Source organism: Sciurus carolinensis, chromosome 2, assembly GCF_902686445.1.
Source record: "Sciurus carolinensis chromosome 2, mSciCar1.2, whole genome shotgun sequence".
NCBI classification, from domain to species: domain Eukaryota; kingdom Metazoa; phylum Chordata; class Mammalia; order Rodentia; family Sciuridae; genus Sciurus; species Sciurus carolinensis.
Window position 1 is genome coordinate 28,171,110 of NC_062214.1, and position 19,809 is coordinate 28,190,918.

General features: G+C 45.8%; 2 protein-coding genes across 5 annotated transcripts in view; one reads left to right on the top strand and one right to left on the bottom strand.

Annotated features, from left to right (window-relative positions):
* Window positions 1-8,028, bottom strand: Pced1a (PC-esterase domain containing 1A). 2 transcript variants are annotated; one of them, XM_047539812.1, is made up of 8 exons: window positions 8,010-8,028; window positions 6,910-7,054; window positions 6,291-6,370; window positions 5,944-6,182; window positions 5,703-5,853; window positions 5,369-5,615; window positions 3,177-3,452; window positions 1-2,826 (listed from the first exon to the last, which is right to left on the bottom strand). In XM_047539812.1, exons 2-8 carry the CDS (start codon window positions 7,031-7,033, stop codon window positions 2,579-2,581), a joined length of 1,365 nt encoding a protein of 454 aa, XP_047395768.1. In that variant the 5' UTR covers window positions 7,034-7,054; window positions 8,010-8,028; the 3' UTR covers window positions 1-2,578. The 2 variants fall into 2 exon arrangements, with proteins under 2 accessions (XP_047395768.1, XP_047395767.1); XM_047539811.1 differs by lacking the exon at window positions 8,010-8,028 and adding an exon at window positions 7,366-7,737.
* Vps16 (VPS16 core subunit of CORVET and HOPS complexes) overlaps window positions 7,843-19,809 on the top strand; it is a 26,124-nt gene continuing 14,157 nt past the window's right edge. For all 3 annotated transcript variants that reach the window (XM_047539808.1, XM_047539809.1, XM_047539810.1), the window contains exon 1: window positions 7,843-7,971. In XM_047539808.1, coding sequence (XP_047395764.1) covers window positions 7,919-7,971 — 53 coding nt within the window. In that variant the 5' untranslated portion in view covers window positions 7,843-7,918. The remainder of the gene's footprint in view (window positions 7,972-19,809) is intronic.

Sequence of the window (19,809 nt, forward strand, 5' to 3'; positions counted from 1 at the left end):
CACTTTAAATATATGCAGTTTATTGTATATAAATTACATGTCAATAAAGCTAACTTAAAAAGAAAGAATAGATGCATTTACTTGCAATCAGAGTTTATCTTTCACTATTACATGTCTCAGATGTACTCTGACACCTAATTGGACATACAATCTATGCCAAGAACTGAATAATTTAACAGAAGGCAAGTTATCCACTTTTGTTGGAAAACTTCCAGTTTAGATCAAATATTCTGAAAAAAGCAATTCCACTAGTTTTAACCTTCCTTTAAAAAAAAAATTTCCCCCCTGGAGAGGAAAGGCTGAAATGAGAGTAAAGTGCTCATGCATCTTTTGCTCCTTTTAGGAATATCTTGGTATGGCAAAGGAATGAATACTGGATATATTCTTTGAAAACCAAGATTCAAAAAAACAAAACCAAGATTCCATGAGAAGGAGACAAAGCAAGACTGTCTTACTGAATGCCTTGTTAATGGTCAATTATGGTTTCTGAGACAACACAGTTTGAGTTCTGTTCTGAGCCAATAGTGGGCCTACATACTGGGGGAACATAAGATTTTCATTATTTTTTCGTCTCAAAACAAAAGCCAGGAAATAATTTAAATGCAAATGATGGCTTGTGTAAAGCTATTTTTAAGTTTCTTGTTTCCCAGTCATGACTGAATAAAATCTGTAATACAGGAGTCAAGTTTTCACAAGTGATTTGTACTACACAAGCTTATATGACAACAAATTGAAAATAATGTCTTTATTCTATTCTTATGATAAAATTCAAGTTTAAAGAGAATAAGATATTTCAGCACATTTTAAAGCTGAAAATTTCAGGGTAAAAAGGGTCAGGACATAGATATAAAGGTTATGAAACTTCACCATGGGTGAGGTAAGCCACAGAGCAAAATGGGGTGGAAATAAAAAACAGAGGTAGAATGCAGGGGATGTTGAGCACATTAAACAGTACCAAGGTTGCTCATAGAGAGTTCTAGAGTCAGGATGGAGTTCCAGAAGCCAGTGGGAAAACCTTGGAATGACTAAGTCGGAAAGGTGACAGAATTCTTGGAGAATAAGATGGCATGCAACAGAGAAGGCCCAGCAAGACTGGGTAGCTCACATTGTTTTCATCCTGCAAATCAATCCAGGTGCAAAGTACTCTCCAACAACAGTCAGAGCCTCCAGAAGTAGAGATGCAAAAGCATCTGGACAGAGGAAAGGGTTTTGAGAAGGAAAGCCACAAAGCAGTGGCAAGGGATTGGGCAAAGTGGATGCAGTTGGAGAGCTGCTCCAAGATGGGGTTTACTAAGGAAAAAAAAAAAATTTTTTTTTTTGTCAAGAAAATTATGTATTTGTATTTCCATAAAAAAAAAAAACTTCATTTTTGTTATGTCCCCTTTTTTGTTTATACCAAAGATATTCGAAAGTATTTGTTTCAGGCATCATGCTGGTGTCTTTGCAAGACTGCCTCGTTTGGCACTTCAAAAGGGTTTTATCAATTCCGGATGCCTGTACCTGTTTCCTCAGCACCAATGTGTGTTAATCATTTCCTTTTACTTGCACTTAGTCTAGTAGACTGCTAGCCAGAATCAACAATTTTTCTGATCTGCTATTTGTCTCCTTTTGTGTTAGATATTAATGTCCTTTTCAAAGGATTCATTAATCAGAACAGGAAGTAAGTGAAAGAATCATGTATCATGCCCTCCATTCATTCTGCTTCATGATTATTTAAGTGGTCTTCATTTTTTTTCTGCCTCTACATCACTCATCAGCCCAGTGCCATGATCCATCCTGGATGCCTCCCACCATTTTAGCCCATATTCCACCACTGATGACCTTTGTAGGATCAGAACCCAAGAGACAGGACCACTTGTCAAAGCTGAATTCCTCTGCTTTTCTTAATTTCCACATTGAGTTTAGCCAACTCTCTATACTAATACCCTGGCCCTGCAACCACCTTGGATTCCTTTTTCAATTCTGTTTCCCACAACCAAAAGCTTGTTTAATTTTTTTCCACCGTACATTACATCAGGTAAACAGTGAGTTTCTAATTGGTTTTGCATTTGGATTTGCAAGCTTCTGGTTTAGTTCTAAACAATGAGTGCCACCTATGTGCTAAGAATTATGCCAGATAAAGTATCTACCTCCAGGAATCGATGAATATTGAATACATATAAGATTACATGCAACTGGGACATACAGGTAAGAATTAGCCAGATCCAAAATTTTAGCCCTTGATTTTTCCCAGGCCCAAAGAGCTGCTGACCACAAGAGACCCCTCCATAATCTTTGCTAAGTATATGTATTCTGGTGAAGGTAGACATGAATGTGTTGACAGCAGAGAGCGCATTCAATGACTTCTAAATAGTGTGAGGTCAAATGTCCAATATTGGAGAAAGTGAAAGGCAGCCTCACCAACTCTAAAGACCAAGGTTTGGGAGACCCACTTTCTTTATACAGAATATGTCACTCTGTCCTTCCATGCCTTTATTGGTGACAGCAATGGACAAGAACAATGCCAGGCCCAACACCTGGGGTGCCAGGCAGGCCCTGCAGGGCCACTGGCACATCCAGCCCCCAGCCCAGATCCAATCTAACCAGGCCATGTTCCCGAATGGGTATGTCCCCGTCTGTCCAGTTTGTATGTGTGGATCAGTCTGTCTGAGTGCCTGAGCCGTTGTCTACAGGGTCCTACCATCCTCGGCACATGGTAGGGGCTGTTGGGAACACAGCGTGGCATTCCCCGGTGGACCACTGGGCCTCGGTGCTGACCATGGGAGACAGGGCCAGGGACTGGAGGTGGCAGGGGGCCAGGCACAAAGTTCACTCCAGGGCCACATCCTATAAAAGAACCAGTTGTCAGAGTGGGCTTCTAACCAGAGTGAGCAAAGCTCTGCTTCCAGGCAGCTCTGGTCCTCTAGTGTGAGTTTCTGTTGGTTTTGGTTTCCTCATCTGCAAAATTGGGATACCACTTCCCCTACCTTCAGGTGAGTAAATTCTGATAATCAATGAACTGACTAATTAGTCTGTAGATGCTGTTCCAAAAGGAGGAAATACTGTCACCAAACTCAATCCTGGGAGCACAAGGGGTACCCAACTCCTCTCTGCTTTCCGGGGTACAGCAGGCTGGGCTGGGGGAGGTACAAGGGGAGATTGGGAGAGGTGTGAAGGGAGGCCACGGAGGCACGTACCTAGGTTGGGTGGCATCGAGAAGTCCTCCATTGGATTGTAATTGAAGAATTCATGGGGTGGGAAGGGCTGGCCTGGGAAAAAAGGGGCATCCTGGGGCAGGGGTGGGAACAAGGGAGGTGGTGAGGGCTGAGGAAGAGGGTAGGGAAAAGACATGGGAGGAGGTAAAGGAGAGGGTGGGGGCGGAGGCAAGGCCAGCTGCTCCCCGAAGTCTGGGGACTGCCTATGGCTTCCCTGGAATGGATGATCCATCTCTGGCCAGTCCTCAATCCACGGGTCTAGGAATGGGACGATTGTTTTAGAAAGACCTGGGAAGCCAGGCTGCCCTGAACTCTGATTATCCACATGACCAGAGTTCTCTATTCTCTCAGAGAATAGGGCCACCAGGCTGGAGTACCGTGTGCCTTCTACCCAGTTTTCCTCATTTCCTCACTTTTTAGGCCCATTTCAAGGTATGCTCCTTTTTTCTTGCCTCACATCTCCCACTCTTCTGGCCTCTTCCTTTCCTCCCAAGCCTATTTCCTGTGCTTGCTCAATTCCTGTTATCTTTAGCTTTTTCCTCTCCCCAACTCTTTCCCATAGACCAATAAATAAGCCAAATATAAAGACCCTGCTCTCCCTTCTGCCATTAGCCCCCCTTTCCTTCCAAAGTTCCACAAGGAACATTATGTCCCATTTCCATGCCCTCATCAACTGCTCACTCACTCTTCTCCATGCTACTCCATGCCTTCAATGCATTTCCTCCTAAATGCAACCACTCAGGGACAAATTTAACCAAGCCTTGTCTTCCCAACAGTCACATGTCATCAACAGCCTGTCTTCCCTGAAAGTGCCTCTCTATCCTCACCTCCTTGTTTCTGCCATCAGTTCCTTTCCTGCCAATCTGAAGTGTGAGTACTGTTCTGTTTTCTTCTTCATAGTTCACACTCACGCTCTCGACCTCTATCTTTGCCTGGTACCTGACTACAAGTCTACTGTATTTCCACAGTACCTCAGACAGAACTGCCCTAATCAAACTCACCAACTCATCCTCCCACCTCAAATCAACTCTTGTATTGGATGTCCTTAATTTCTGTAGTTTCAAATTGGATTCAGGAGACCTGAGACACCACAAACTAGCTTCATCACAAACCTGTCCTTTGCTAGGGATAAACACTGTCATCTAAAACAGGGAAATGGGACATTACCCAATCCAGGTCTTAATTCATCTCCCTGATGCTCCAATTTCTGGCTACTAAGTTCCAGAAGTTTGCCTCTATGATATTCCCAGCCTCTGCCCCAACCCTGTGGTGCTGAGACAGTTTCTAACATAACTTACACCTCCTACTCAACAAACACTGTCCTATTGGCACTATGTACAGAGCAACTGTGCTAGACCCGGGCTGAAGGGGTGAATTGTGAACAAGTGAGGCAGGATACCAGTCTTTTGGGGATAGGATGGAGAGGAGAAACAGACATGGAAACAATCAACCATGATGCCGGGGTGTGAGGAGGCAGGGACTGAGAGTCTAACAAGGAAACATTTTGCTGTACAGAAAAGTTATGACTCAGACGTGATGGGAACTGTGCCCCACAACAGCAGGAGGCTTGGAACCCTCAGAAGCCTGTGCTGATAACCAGTGATAGGGCCAAAGGACAGTTGTACTAAGCTGCAACCAGTGACACAGGGACCCTGAGGCTGAGATGAGCTTATAGGATGTTTTCCACTAAGCCCATTCCTGTTGAGACCGACCTTGTGTGTTATGTTTCTGCTCAGTAACCTTACAGCTGACAGCTACTCCTGTCCAATGAGTTTCCTTGCCTCTGCCACACTGCCTGGACTACCCTTCCTTCATTTCTGTCTTCCGATGCCCCACACCTGTGCCTAGCTAAAAGTACCCCCATTTTTTTCCTATTTATCTGTGAACAGGATCTTTTGATACCTGGCCTTATGCAATAATCAATGCTTGCACAAACTCATTCATGTAAACAGAGGGACTACATGGTTAGACTGTAAAGAACTGGACTCAGCCTAAAATGTTGTTCCTATGAGCTAATGCTCCCCAAAGAATGACAAAGGCACACTCAGTAGCCATGACAATCCTTCAAGGGACCCCAATTCTCCATAAGTACCTCTGTTCCACTCCCTTCCCAAGTCCTGTGCTCTGGAAGCCCTATCTGTATCCCTACCCGGTCCCCCTGTAGGAGGGCTCACCAGGGGGACGGTCACGCTTGGGCAGTTCCACGCCCCAGGCATCAGCCACATGGGTCAGAAGCAGATGTGAGAGGTGGCGGTGTGCATGCTGGTCCCAGTGGACACCATCTCGATGGCGGTGCTGTACTGCATGCCGGAAGTGGAAGTGGAGGTCCAGGACATCGAAGCAATGGTCCCCTGCCAGTGTAGCACTGTAGAAGTTCCCCTCAACCACATCCCGCCGTAGAGAGCCTGCGAGTGGCTGGAGCTGAGGGAGAAAGTGCAGCCTCTAAGAGGGTCCCCTATCTACCAGCAAGGTTTTCATCCCCTGTCCAGGAGGGCCCCAGTTACTTGCCTCTGGCAAAAGAAAACCCCCAGTGACACGCTCCCCTAGGGGCATTGCCATGTTCCACACCAGCAAACAGGAATCTGGTAACACTTGGTCCATGCGCACAAACACTCGTTCCAGGTTCTCTCGGTAGCTCTCCATTGAGCAACGGCCATACCTGTTAGGTAACACACATGGTGGGCAAGGAGCACAGGGGCAGAGCCATACCTCCACCTCCAACCTGTATTTACCTCTCCCCTGCCCCAACCTGGAGAGATCCCAGAGGCAGGAGTTGATGATCACCAAGTCGGGGGCAGGCCCATATGTCAGCTCCTCCAGGACGTCCTCAAGGTACTCGGAGTAAACGCGGGTGAGGAAGTAGAAGCGTACAAGGTGGTGGCCAGAACCCGAGCAGAACTGGCGGACCTCACGATACTGTGTCCCGTTGTGCAGCTCACCCAGCTGGCCCCCAGCCACCAGTTGGTCCTGTTCAAAGCTCAGCTCCCCCTACCCACCCCCCAACCCCACTGGTCAGACCCATGCCAGGGAGGTGGACCCTGCCAGGCCAGGGTCTGCACCCACCCACCACTGGCATAGCTGCCAAGCCTCCCTCACCTTGGCTTTCAACTGGGCAGCTGTAAGCAGTGAGTCTTTCTGGAGCAGAAGCACCAGGTCCTTATACACAGCTCTCTGGACTGCAGGGAGACAGTGATTCCCAAAGGCTGAGGCAGACCTTGCCCCACCCCAGCTCTTCCCAAGTCTAGGCCTCCCATCTTCCCAGGGTTGGGCTGCCCAACACCAACTCCATGGAGTATTCACTTAGGTGCAGGAGAAAAGGGAAGATTTAAAAGCCCTGGCACTGCCTGTTCTTTCTAGTTGTGTTCCACTCTGCCAAAGTAGTATATTTTGATCCTAGATCACCTGGCAAAATCAAGTTGGTCAAGTCCCCCAGGAGACACATGACACAGCCCATAGCTCCTTTTAGGGAAATTATGGAGGACTGTGAGAGAGAAAAAAATTCTAAGCAAGGATGGGCAAAAAATGCACAGGTTACATGTCAGGACACCTGTGGAAGATGTGCGGGGAATTAAATAAAAAAGAAGCGGGGGGGGGGATCTATTTAACTAGAAGAGACTAAGGGGCAGAGAGACCTGAGATGGAGAAAAAAGGTGCAAACATAGAAACGGGTTGCAGGTGCGGGTTTGGGTCATGTCATCCTAGAGGGGGCACTCACTGGAGTCCCCCAAGATGACCACGAACTTGTTGTGTAGCAGCTGCTGGACTTCCGAGGCCTGGAAGTGGACCATGGCGCTTCGCAGCGGGCGGTGCGGCACCTCGTTTTCCAGACAGAAGACCATGCCGCCACTGACAACGACGGGCTGCAGAGAGAGGCCACTAAGCCGCTCGAGGGCGGGGTCTTGGAGCAGGTCGGCCCCAGGGCCCGCCCTGGGATAAATAAGGCCTGCGCCAGCCCCTCCCAGGCTGCTCAGAGCTACAGAGAGGCGGCTGCGGCGGCAGAAGGGAGCCCATGGCAGCGCCGGGCTTGGTTACACTCCGGGCGGGAGGCGGCGGACGCCGGGCCTGCAGGCCTCCAGGGCACTGTGGCGCTTCCCGCGCGGCGGCGCCGCCCTGCGCCCCGCCACGTGCCCGCTGCCCCGCGCATGCGCGCGCGCCCGCTCGCGCCAATTACCGAATCCCGGCGCTCCGCGCAGTTCACCGGCGAGTAGTGCGAGACCGCGCACTGTGCGCCTGGCCCGCAGCGGGCTCCAAGTCGAGCCTCATGTTCCCGCGCCCCGGGAGGCCAGTCGGTTCTGCAAAGCCCCCGCCCTGCAGAGCCCCTGCGCCCCGGTTAGCTGTCGGTGCGCAAGCCGACGCCCAGCGCTCTCCATGCGTGCGTCGCGGTGGCCCCGACGGCGCCTCGGGCCTCAGCGCCCCAGGTGGCGTCGCTCACAGCTCCCACTTCCGGTCACCCATGTCCCGCCCTGCGCGACCCCCAACGCCCGAGGAGGCAGAAAAGCGGCAGGGCCGGCTGCTAAGGAGCCCAGGAGCCAGGGCCAGGCCCACCGGGTGCGGGGGGGGGGGGGGGGGGCACGGCCACGGAAGAGATCAGCTGCCCACAGTGGTGATGGCCGCAGAGGCGGCTTCGTCACGTGACCCGGACGGGCGGAAGCGGAAGTGCCGGCCTGGAGCCCGCGCTAGGTGGGAGTCCTCCTGGCGTTGCCCAGCCGCTGCTTGCACCAGCTATGGACTGCTACACCGCGAACTGGAACCCGCTCGGGGACTCTGCCTTTTACCGGTGAGCCACCCTGCCCTCCCGCCTACAGCTCGGCTTACCTCGCTCACCCACTGACTCGGATCTCCAGGCAGAGCCGGTGGCGTTCGCCCTTGTCACTATGGGCGCTGGGGTCTGCCCAACGCTGGCCTTTTCCTGAGTATCAGCCACTTGATGCACAGCCGCCTATGGGGAGCCGGGCTTTTTCCTGCTCCAGAGAAAGAAACCGAGATGAGCGGTTGCCACTTCCAAGTTTAGGTCTGTCAGCCTCCGGAAGGATGCTCAGATCACGTTGAAGGAGGCTGCCCGCGGTGACAGCGAGTACCCAGTCTCCTGCCGGAAAGTGCTGCTGAAGTCAGACCACAGGGGCGCTCGGAGGGGGGCGGGATCGCACGGCGGGCGGGGTGACTATGCTGACCAAGGCAGGGAGAAGGGGGCGAGTTGTCAGCGAATCCTGGAACAGCGCGAGTGAGGACCCCTGGCCCGGGGTAGCTTTCCTGTGGGAGTCGTAGAATCCTAAACCGTAGATTTTCGTTAACTTGTAAACCTATTACATCGTTACCTTGATTAGGATTTTTCAGTAACTTCCCTTTGTAAACTAAAATACAAACTATGTGTATGTCATCCCTTTTATCATTTCAACCTCACCTGCTGCTCTTTTACCCAAAGCTTGTGTTACAGATGCACAGGGCCTCAACACAAAGTGATATTTCGTGGCTTTCTATGTTTGCATCAGCCTACAGTTCTTTCTGTGGGCTTTGCCATTTCCCTTTTTAACTCACTGAAGAATTCTTGCTCATCTTTCAGGACTTAGTTCAACCTTCTTTCATCCTCCCCCCAGTAGAATACTTTAGGCCTTACAGGGCCCAGCGCTAAGTAAGGTCTGTTATGTGTGACACAGTAGGGCAATATTTGTATGAGTTTCTTCTGCTAAACCAAACCCTTTGAGGCTGAGATCATGTTTCTTGCATTTGTTTATCTCAGGTGCATGTTCAGAAGTGTCTTCTGTGTAATAGTTGTCCAATTAAATTTTTAAAGAATAATTTTAGAGCTGGGAATGTAGGTCAGTGGTAGAGCCCTTGCCTATAGGGAGACCCTGGATTTGATCCCCAGCACTGAGGGGGGAAAAGGATATTATATTGATTACAACTAATGATGGCAAAGACATTGCATCAGAGTTTATTTCAGTAGAAGATATTCATTTCTGCTGATGAAAATACTATTCTCATTCATGGATTCAAACTTTTGATTTTTGATTTGCAACATGATACACTTCCTAGTTAATACCTTGTGACAATTTTTAGAGATCTGTTGAATTTATTTATTCATAATAATTCTCAGAAATATGCCTATACAATATGAAAAATTGCAAAAGTTTTGTTAAAATTAGTAGGCAATACTGATTTCAGCTGTTTTAGTAGAGATATCAGCTGATAAAGTTAGCATATCACTTAGTGTTCACATGGTACCTAGTTAACACAGCATTCACTTTTTAAAATATTAATTTGTAGTACTCTTGAAAATACATGCTGCCTGCCTATACCTTTTAAATCAAAGACTAAAAACAATATTCTCATTACCACCGACCTGTTTATCATATATCATATCATGTTTAGCTTTATAAATAGACCATTAAGGTTTTTTAAAAATTTAAGTGTTGAGTGCACACTGTAGACCTGAAGCTGGTTGGCCAATCTACCCTTACCTGTGCTGCACTGCCAGAAAGGATTAGGGGTCTTAGCCTTGCTGTAGAAAATATCTATGTTCTAAGTTGCTAACAGATATTGAAACTTTCTTATCTTCTAGACACTATCCTAAGTACTTCTTGTGTGTTAATTTGTTTAACCTTCATAACTCCATAATGTAGGCATCATGATTAGCCCCATCTTACTGATGCAGAAGCTGAGGGTCAGAGAGGTCAGGTTACAACAGACTATGTCATGTAGCTGGTAAGTGATGGAAACAGGATTTTTTTTTTTTTTTTTTTTTTTTTTTTTGCAGTACTGGGGATGGAACTCAGGGCCTTGTGCTTGCGAGGCAACCACTCTACCGGCTGAGCTATCTCCCCAGCCCTGGAAACAGGATTTGTTCTAGACTGTGTGCTAAAGCATAAGAATTGCTTTTTTGTTTGTTTGTTTTTAAACAGGAAACTATAATAGCATGTTCTAGCTTTAGCAGAGTGAAAATGCTTTAAGGGTGACTTCATTTTCTTGATATTTGTACATTGCTAGGACTTACTTGTGTTCTAGTGAGTGAATGAATAATAAGCAGGTGGGAGACATTATATTTTGAGTCCTGTTGGCAGTACAGGATTCTTCTGCACTAAAGGTAATATTCTGGAAAACGCACTGAATTTGGGAATGCAAGGAGAGGAAATGGTGACCAGGTCTTATGGGACTCTATAAATCTAGACTTTGTTTAGTTCTGGGGATTGAATCCAGGGATCACTGAACCATATCCCCACTCCTTTTTTTATGTTTTATTTTGAGACAGTGTCTTGCTAAGTTACGTAGAGCCTTGCTAAATTGCTGAGGCTGGCCTTGAACTTGTAATCCTCCTGCTCAGCCTCCTGAGTTGGTGGGATTACAGGCATGCACCACCACACCCGGCAGATGTCTAGCCATTTTTATCCTAAAAATACAACTTGAGCTGTTGCCATTGATTAATTTGACCCAGCCTTTGCCAGTTTGAGCTTGTATTGACCAATAACACAGACATATCCTCTGCCTGTCCTCATAGGGCTAATAGTTGCTGGGCAAGGCCAATGATAACAACTAGGTATTTGTTTGATTTTAGTTACTAGGAAGGATAATCACTGAGGTGAGCATATAAACGGGGCATGGTGGTACACATCTGTAATCCCAACTACTTAGGAGATGGAGGCAGAAGGATTGCAACTTTGAGGCCAGTCTCAGCAACTTAGTAAGACCCTGTCTTAAAATAAAAAGGTCTGGGGATGTAGCACAGTGGTAAGAGTGTCCCTGGATTTAATTCCAGTACCAGAAGAGAGAAAGAGATGGAGAGAGAGTGTGCATGCATAACAGATTGGGGGTGGGGGAAGATAAAGACTTTTTTTAAGAGAAAGAATAATGCCCCATCCAAGAGATAAGTAGACTTAGGTGCAGGGGGAAGGATAAAGAAGAGCATGTACAAATGTCCTGAGGCAGGAAGGACTGAAATACTCCCAGTGGAGCCAGTGGAGTTGGAGTGTTACAGGCAATGGGCAAGACACAAGCTGAGGCTGATTCCCTTCTCTTAGGGGTCACACCCTGCAGGAACTTGTTGACCACCTTTATTTGAAAAACATGGGAAATTCAAATTAAGGAAAAGATTGATGTGAATGGATTTGCAGAGTGTGGGGATTGTTATATGTTTAAGTTCCTTCTGGTGGCAGAAGAGGGAACTAATTAGAAGGGCCAAGCAAAACAGAAGCAAAGGAGTCTGGGTAAGGAGCCTAGGGAGAAGTTGTGGGTGGTGAGCACTGGGTTAGTGATGGTGGGCGTGGAAGGGACCTGAGAGATTTAGTTGGTGAAACAGAAAGAGGTTGTAATGACTGTACTTGGTAAGGAGGAGGAACAACAAGGAATCAAGGATGACTTGAGTTTTGGCATAAAATATGAAAAAGGAAAAGTGAGTTTGGCAGAGAAGAGGGTGAGCACATTGACTTCCAAGCACTTCAGAAACATCCTTATTGTAAAAGAAAGGAGTGAAGATAAATTATGTCTCCCTGATGTTCTTAGAAAAGAGGGAGACTATTTTAATACTGTACTTGTGTTTTCGTTTTGTTCTTTTGCTAATATAAACAAATGTTTTAAAAATTGTGTAAAATATACATAATATAAAATTTGTCATCCTATTTTTGAATGTATAGTTCAGTAGTATTGTATTCAGTGTTGCACAACCAGATTTCAAAACCTTTTCACCTCTCAAAACTGAAATTCTGTACCCATCAATGGCAACTCCCCATTTCCCCCTCCCCGCAGCAAGTGGCAACCATTCTATTTTCTGTCTCTGTGAATTTGACTGCTCTATGTACCTAATACAAGTGGAATCATATGGCATTTGTCTTTTTGTGGCAGGTTACATAATATCTTGAAGGTTTATTCACATTATAGCATGTCATAATTTTCTCCTTTTTTTTTTTTTTTTTTTTTTTTTTTCCTGTTGGGATTGAACCCAGGGGTGCTTTACCACTGAGCTACATCCAAAGCTCTTTTTATTTTTATTTTGAGACAGGGTCTTGCTACGTTGCTGAGGTTGGGCTTCAATTTATGATCATCTTGCCTCAGTCTCCCAGGTTACTAGGGTTACAGGTATGGGCTACCACCCCTCTCATTAGCAATATTTTAAGGTTAAATACTATCCTATCATATGTATATATACCATATTTTGCTTATCACTTCTTCAGTCAAGAGATACTTGGGTTGCTCTCACCTCTTGGCTATTAAGAATAATGCTGGCATAAATATGGTGTACAAATATCTTTTTTTTGGGTGGGGGTTACCGGGGAATAAACTCGGGCCCTTGGCCACTAAGCCACATCCCCAGACCTATTTTGTATTTTATTTAGAAACAGGGTCTCACTGAGTTGCTTAGAGCCTCACTTTTGGTGAGGCTGGGTTTGAAATTGAGATCCTCCTGTCTCAACCTCCTGAGCCACTGGGATTACAGGTGTGGGCCACCGTGCCTGGCCAAATATCTTTTTAAAAGGGCTAAAATTGTAACTCAGTGGTAGAGTGCATGCTTAGCATGCATAAGGCCGTGGGTTGGGTCCCTAGTACCTAACAACAACAAAACCTTTTTGAGATAGGTTGAAGGCATGGGGCTTCAAGGGTGACAGTGGGTTCTCTTTAGGGACTGGGGATTTGGGGACTTTGGGGTTTTCCCTACGTCAAGATCTGATGTGCTTCTTCCCCAGGGTTTCGATACTCTAGCCCGTTTCACACAGGGGCTCTTGTCACACATGATGGACCATGCCTCTCCAGCAGTTCAGCTGCATTGCTTCAGGGATTTTTTTCACTGTTACTTGCAGGGGCTAGAATTGAGGCTGCCAGGACAGTGGTTGTAATGGTTTCAAAGCCTAAGAGTCCATGGTCCATTTACTGCTGCTCAGGAGATTTCCATTTCTGAGACCTGGAAGTGGAGGAGAAAGATGTAGCTGACCTTTCCGTTTGAGGGTATAGCCTGTCTTCACCCTTAGGCTTTTCTGAGAAGCTGCCCTTCACTTTGCCCTTCCACATCCATGGTACCTTGCAGTATAGCTTGAGTTATCTCACTGAGAAGCCTACTGCAGCTTGAAGACTTTGGGAGGTGATTTGCAGCGTTGCTCTTTGCTTCCTGACCCTTGCCCCCATACCTCTTTCAGGGCTCCTTTATGCCTGGCTCTGCCTCTTTTATACTTGTTCTGTCATTGCCTACTTCTTAGACCACATCTGATTGGAGGTTTTGACCCATAGCCTAGAGATCCCTGCTCGTGCCAACTTCAGGGTGACTGAAGAGGCCACCTGGCTTCACACTGACTTTATCCACTTCAGTCACTTTCTCCCTGAGTCTCGCCCAACCCTGGTGTTCATCAGAAGTGCTCTACCTCAGAAGTGTTAAATTCACAGAGCTGCCTCTTGGACCACAGGCTCCTGTCTGCACTTATACTCTGAAACCTCCTGATTCACCTGCCCTTTAACATGAATAGGTCCCTATCCAGGGAGCCCTCTGTTTTCTTGGTGTTCACAGGCAGACCCGCTTCTATAGATGTTTCCTTCTCTGTCCAGCTTGCTGGACAGCCATGGTCAGTCACTTCATTTTCTTGCCTTTTCCTTGTCAATTTAGTTCCTTTGTCCTTTGGTTGCACCTGGTTGGCACAGGACCACCTCCCTGTGCACCAGCCTCAATATCTCCACCTGAACCTGGCTGCAGGGTCACACAACAGCTAGGTTGGGACTACTACAGATCCACTGTCACAACTTTAGCTCGATGGAGTCATCCTACACTCGCTCACCTCAGGGGCTCTGCTTGTAAATGATTATACTATGAAATCCTTGTGAGTAATTAAAACACTTGGGGAATATTAAAAATTGAAATCTCCTTGCCCTCTCCTCCTAATAGCTGATTTCATCTAATGCTTCCCAGAGAAGTTATGTTATGAAAGCCTAGGCTTCCCCTACCAAACCTGCTCTTTCCTAACCCATTGAAGAAAGTTGCCCCTGTTCAGCCATGTTCCTGTCTCTTTGTCTTCTTAGGCATCATGTGCCAACTTGCTACCCTCCCTCAGCCACAGTGTTTCTCCAGGTATTGTCCAGGGCCCCCTGCATCAAAATCACCTGAGATGCTGGCTACATGCAGGTTCCTAGCCCAGATCTCCATCATAACTGGGGTGATTCTTAGGAGTTTGATCTATATTTTAACAAGCATCTAGGTGTTTTCTTGCTGCATGAAAATTTCAAGACCATGGCTCTGTGTTGTTTTCCAGCAGCCCTGCCCCAGTGTTCCCTGTTAGATTAAAGTATACTTATATCTCCCATACTAACATTTTGAATAAACTTTCTTATCTTGGAGGTCTTTCCTCATGCCTCTTTCTCTCCCTGCCTCCAGCCAAAGGCATGAAGACCTCCATCTGTACTTACTTCCCTTTTCTCTCTTCTCACTGACCACTTACTCTGGTCTGACCACCATGTTCTCAGTGACATCCTTCACCGCACTGGACATACCCCAGTGTTCAGCTGAACTTGAATCTAGAGCATCATCCAGAGCTAATCAGTGGGAAGTAGGAAGAGACTTCTTGGGCACAGATGGGTCACTGGCAAGCCATAGCTGGTGGCCAGCCACCAAGTGGGAGAAACATTTTAAGCAGGACACTGGAAGCATGCAGTGACTAGGTGGAGAGCTGCTGGAAGGTGCCCCCTACCCCCAGTGCAGACCAACACTGTGAGGTCGTCAAGGGATTGTGTGTTCTAGGCACATTATTGGGGTGGAGCACCACCAGGTATCCACAAACCCACAGTGCCCACAGACCACAGCACTGCTGGAAGCAGTAGGAGAGCCTCTTCCTCCTGCGGTGTCCCTTTGGCACCCTCTACTGATAAAGCTTAACCTTCAGCTCACTTCAGAGCATGTGTTAAAGTTTTGGGTGAATTTGGAGCAGAGAAGCAGTAACTTGATAACTGGCCCAGTCTACCCTTTGACTTCTCAGCTTTTCAAAGGTGTCTTCTGCACACCTTTGAACTCCTTTATAACAACAAAACAGTTATTTCTGACTTAACAAGGTATTCCTGTCCTTACAAGAAAATAACTATTCTTTCCCAAAATGAGAAGACATAACAATCTTAAGTTACTGTCCATTACTATATTCATTACTCCTCACATTGAGTTACTGTCCCACTGAATATCCTGTTACTTAAAAATTAAATTGTTCTGGGCGTGGTGGCGTATAGCTGTAATCCCAGCGACTTTGGAGACTGAGTCAGGAGGATCACAAGTTTGAGGCCAGCCTTAGCAACTTAGCAAGTCCCTAAGCTTGCTCAAAATAAAAATCTCAAAAAAAAAAAAAATAGATCTCAAAAATAAGAAATAGAAAGTGTTGGGGATATGGCTCCATGGTTAAGTGCCCCTGGGTTCAATCCCAGGTACCAAAAAAATAAAAAGAATCCCCCCAAATATTACTAAATTGTAATATTAACCTCCAGTATATATTACATATTTTGTATATAAAATAAAAATGGGAAATAGATGATAGGTAGTATATAAATATAAGCACATTGATGTAATAAGCATAGAGAAAACAGGGAAAACGACTCTAGTCTTCATTTCTACAATTGGTCACGAGGTCATAGTTGATGTCTATAGCTTCCTTCTTCAACTGTCCACCCCATACTTCCCTTGTCCTCAGCCAGACCTCTGTTGCTCTAGGTTGTTTACCTCATGGAGTGATCCAAGCCTTCATTCCTCAGCCATTCTGTTTTTGGTTTTTGTTACTGATGTTTTTCATTGACCTTTAGTGTTGGGTATAGAAACACTTAGGAGGTCCCCCAAAGGACTCCCTGGATTTCAGGCAGTCCTTCTTGCCTCTGCTATGTAGCAGCAACTTGATTTTCCTCTGTTATCAGAACAATCACTTTAACTGGTAAATTAACCTCATATTTTATGTCACTGTTGAGTCAGTGGCATAGGATCCCAAAATGGCAAGGTGGCACTCTGTCTTCTAATTCAACAAATTCATTGTTGAATCCAAATCCTTTGGAGACTCAGCTCTTCAAGCCATCAGATCTCAAAGTTCCTGGGACTGGAATAGTTTTATTAGATGGTTGTTAGGTGTAATGTTGAGTGGAAATGCTCCCACTTCTACCCCTGGATTCCAGGTCCCATATATATGTGTGTGTGTGTGTGTGTGTGTGTGTATAAAATTTTTTTTTTTTTTTTTTTTTTTTGTGGTGCTGGGAATCGAACCCATGACCTCATGCTTGCAAGGCAGGCCCTTTCACCACTGAGCTATCTCCCCAGCCCTGGTCCCATATATTTTGACTATGGAAAAGATAATAACTAATGGTCTGTGATTCAGAGCATAAGCTGCATCCTAAAAGATAGAACCTAATCCTTTTAAGGGTGCTGGCTCCCAATTGGGGCTGTAACTGAGTCAAAAAATTTAGGCCAGCCATTTGTGGGCAATGGGGTATATGGTAAAACCTGTTGGTTCCATGGCCCTAAGTCCACTACAGCACTTTCCTGCTGTGGACTGAAGCTCTTGATTAGATGCAATGCTTTGCAGAATGCCATAATGACGAGTAAAGCATTCTGTGAATCTACAGGTGGTGGGTGATGGCAAGCAGTTAGAGGCAGGAAAGGCAAATCCACATCCAGAATATGTATCTGTTCCAATGAGGACAAATTTTTGTTTCTCTGTAATGAAGAGACCCAATGTAATCAACTTGTAGGTTGGTCCTCCTGGGAATGGTGCCATACTGGGACCCTATATTAGGCACTCAGGAAGGTTAACCTGGTCAACCTTAGATAGGGAAGCTTCCAAGATCTCTACCACAAGTGAGGTTATAGGTTTTTTGTTTTTTTTTTTTTTGGTGGTGCTGGGGATCAAACCCAGGGCCTTGTGCTTGCAAGGCAAGCACTCTACCGACTGAGCTATCTCCCCAGCCCTAGGTTATAGGTTTTTGAAGCCAAGGAAAGCTAGTCTCTACAGAGTTGGAAAGGCAAGCTACTTTCACTGGTAGGGGAGGCTTGGAGTGACTGTGGGTCCAAGATTGTGAGTTTCATCTGGGTCTAACTGGATGTCCCCATTCAGGTTTCAGGATCCCATTGTTTTGATCAGTACCCTAACCTACACTTGAAAAATGTCTCTTGTGAATTCCACTGTTGTAATTCAGCAACCCACACAATTAAATTTTGTGTTTGATTTTTAGCAACAGTAGCTGTGTAGCTGTCAGAAATAAGAGATTATTTTAGGGCCATGATAGAAACTTTCTGCTTTTGAGTGCATGACTTGAGGTGAGAGCTAATGGACCTGATCTTGTCACTTTTTTTTTTTTTTTTTGGTACTGGGATTGAGTCCAGGACATCATGCATGCTGCACAAGTGTGCTACCACTGAGCTATGCCCCAGCCCTCTTACATTTATTTGTTTTATTTTTGAAAAGGGTCTTGCTAAGTTGCCAAAGCTGACCCTGAAGTTGGCAATCCTCCTGTCATAACCTCTCAAGTAGCTGGGATTACAGGCATGTGCCACCATTTGACACATATCTGGATTTAGTCAAAAGACTTAAATTTTGAAAGTTAATATAAAGAATTAGTAAACTATGATAAAGAAGTATAAGATATAAGAAAATCTCATGTGGTAGCCTAAAGATGAGGGAGAGTACCTCAAGAATGGCAAACTTGGAAGAGGAAACCTCTCCCCAGATTGGCATACCATATGTGCCATCATCATTTTTTCTTTGTAAATGTTCGTGTGCATTCAGAATAATTCATTCCATACCAGAGTCCTTGTAGTCATCATTACTTCCACACATTCAAATATGGAAGCCATTCCCAAAGCATGTGCGTAAGTTGTCACTTCATCATAGTAAACTGCAGACTTGGTTAATTGTGATGCCATAGCATATGATAGGTTCCTATCCATTTCCTACTGGCAAAGAGCTCAACACCAAACCAGTCCCTAAATCCTATCTTTAGGTGTCTATCTGCTGGGGCCATTCCCTATACCAGGTCTGTATCCATCTGGACCCAGATGGGAGATTTAAATGGGGAAAGTTTAATATAAAGAATTTGTAAACTATGATGAAGTAGTATAAGACGGGGCTGGGGATATAGCTCAGTTGGTATAGTGCTTGCCTCACATGCACAAGGTCCTAGGTTCAATCCCCAGCACCCAAAAAGCAAAAAGCAAAAAAAAAGTATAAGATATAAGAAAACCTTATATCTTAGCCTAGGATGAGGGAGAGTATCCCAAGAATGGCAGACTTGGGAGGGGAAGCCTCTCTCCAGACTGGGGTTCAGACCTTTTTTAGAAAACATAGTTGCAGCCCACTGGATGTCAGAGAAACTTGCTGGTTATCCCAGACCAGAGCTGACTTACAATATCAGGCAAACAAGAGGCAGAGGATGCAGGTAAACCATAGCTGGTAGCCCCAGAATGTGCACATGCAGCCAGAGGAGTGCAGGTGCCTGGACTAAACGGTGTCTATGGGTAAAGATTTACAAATGCGCAAAGGGGGCAGTGGAAAATGTGGTAGGGTACAAGTGGGGCACAGCTAGTGACTGGGCATCTTGGTGTGCAGAGGAATATGTTGCTTAGCATGGGCAGGAAGCCAGAGTGTGGTGTCTTCAGAGAGCCATGAGAAGGTGGTCTAGGCATGGTTTTCCAGATGCATGAGTGGGGCCTAGCACCAGCAGGTGTCCTCATACCCTGGCTGTGGGCCTCTTACACGGCCCTCCAGCCCCCTCTACTGAGAAAGCTTCGCAGTGTGCTCGCTGCGTGGTTGAGTGAAGGAGTGCTGACGTTACCACAGCACACTACGAAGGGGAATTTGGAACTGAAAGGCAGTCAAGTGATAACTGGCATGATAGCTCTGTGTAAATATCTGTATTTTATTACGCTTTTCACCCATCGATTTTAGTAACAGAATGTCAAAAGAAATGCATATGGATTATAAAAAATTCAGAATGTCAGAAATTAACAAAATCTGTGTACAAAAATAAACATTTCCTCTACATGTCACTCTATCCACCACCTTTCCCAGAGATAACTGCTTTTCTGGCTTCATTTGGAAGCCTCTGAGCATTTTTCTTTATATTTGTACACAAAAAGTTTATATTTAAATATAAACATGTCAAAAACACAAACTCAGCGAGGTGCAGTGGTGCAAGCCTGTATTCCCAGCGACTGGGGAGGCCGAGGCGGGAGGATTGTGAGTTCAAAGCCAACCTCAGCAAAAACAAGGTGCTAAGCAACTCAGTGAGACCTTGTCTCTAAATAAAATATGAAATAGGGTTGGGAACATGGCTTAGTGATTGAGCACCCCTTAGTTCAATCCCTGGTACCTCCCCCTAAAAAAAAAAGGTGCTCAGATTTTTATTACATAAATGGGCTTCTATGGTCAATGTTGAACTGCAGCTTACTCATTTTACTTAACACTGTATCTTAGAGATCATTTCATGTCACTACACACAGAGTCCCCTTAGTGATGACCACATAGCATTCCCCAGAATGAGTGGACATACGATTGTTTATTTAACTAGTCCCGTTTTGATGAACTTTTAAAGAGGGTTTGCAGGGTTTGGGCTAAATGCAAAGGGTATGTGCGTTTTAAACGTCAAGTAGATAGCACTTCATTTTCTTCCGTAAGATCCAACCCTTTTGTAC

Excerpts from the sequence above, each read along its gene's own strand:
- Pced1a (XM_047539812.1), bottom strand. The coding sequence starts at position 7,033 with ATGGTCTTCTGTCTGGAAAACGAGGTGCCGCACCGCCCGCTGCGAAGC. Across the intron at positions 3,453-5,368 it reads CAAGCGTGACCGTCCCCCTG|ACCCGTGGATTGAGGACTGG; the intron begins GTGAGCCCTCCT and ends TCCCATTCCTAG. Across the intron at positions 2,827-3,176 it reads CTCGATGCCACCCAACCTAG|GATGTGGCCCTGGAGTGAAC; the intron begins GTACGTGCCTCC and ends GTTCTTTTATAG.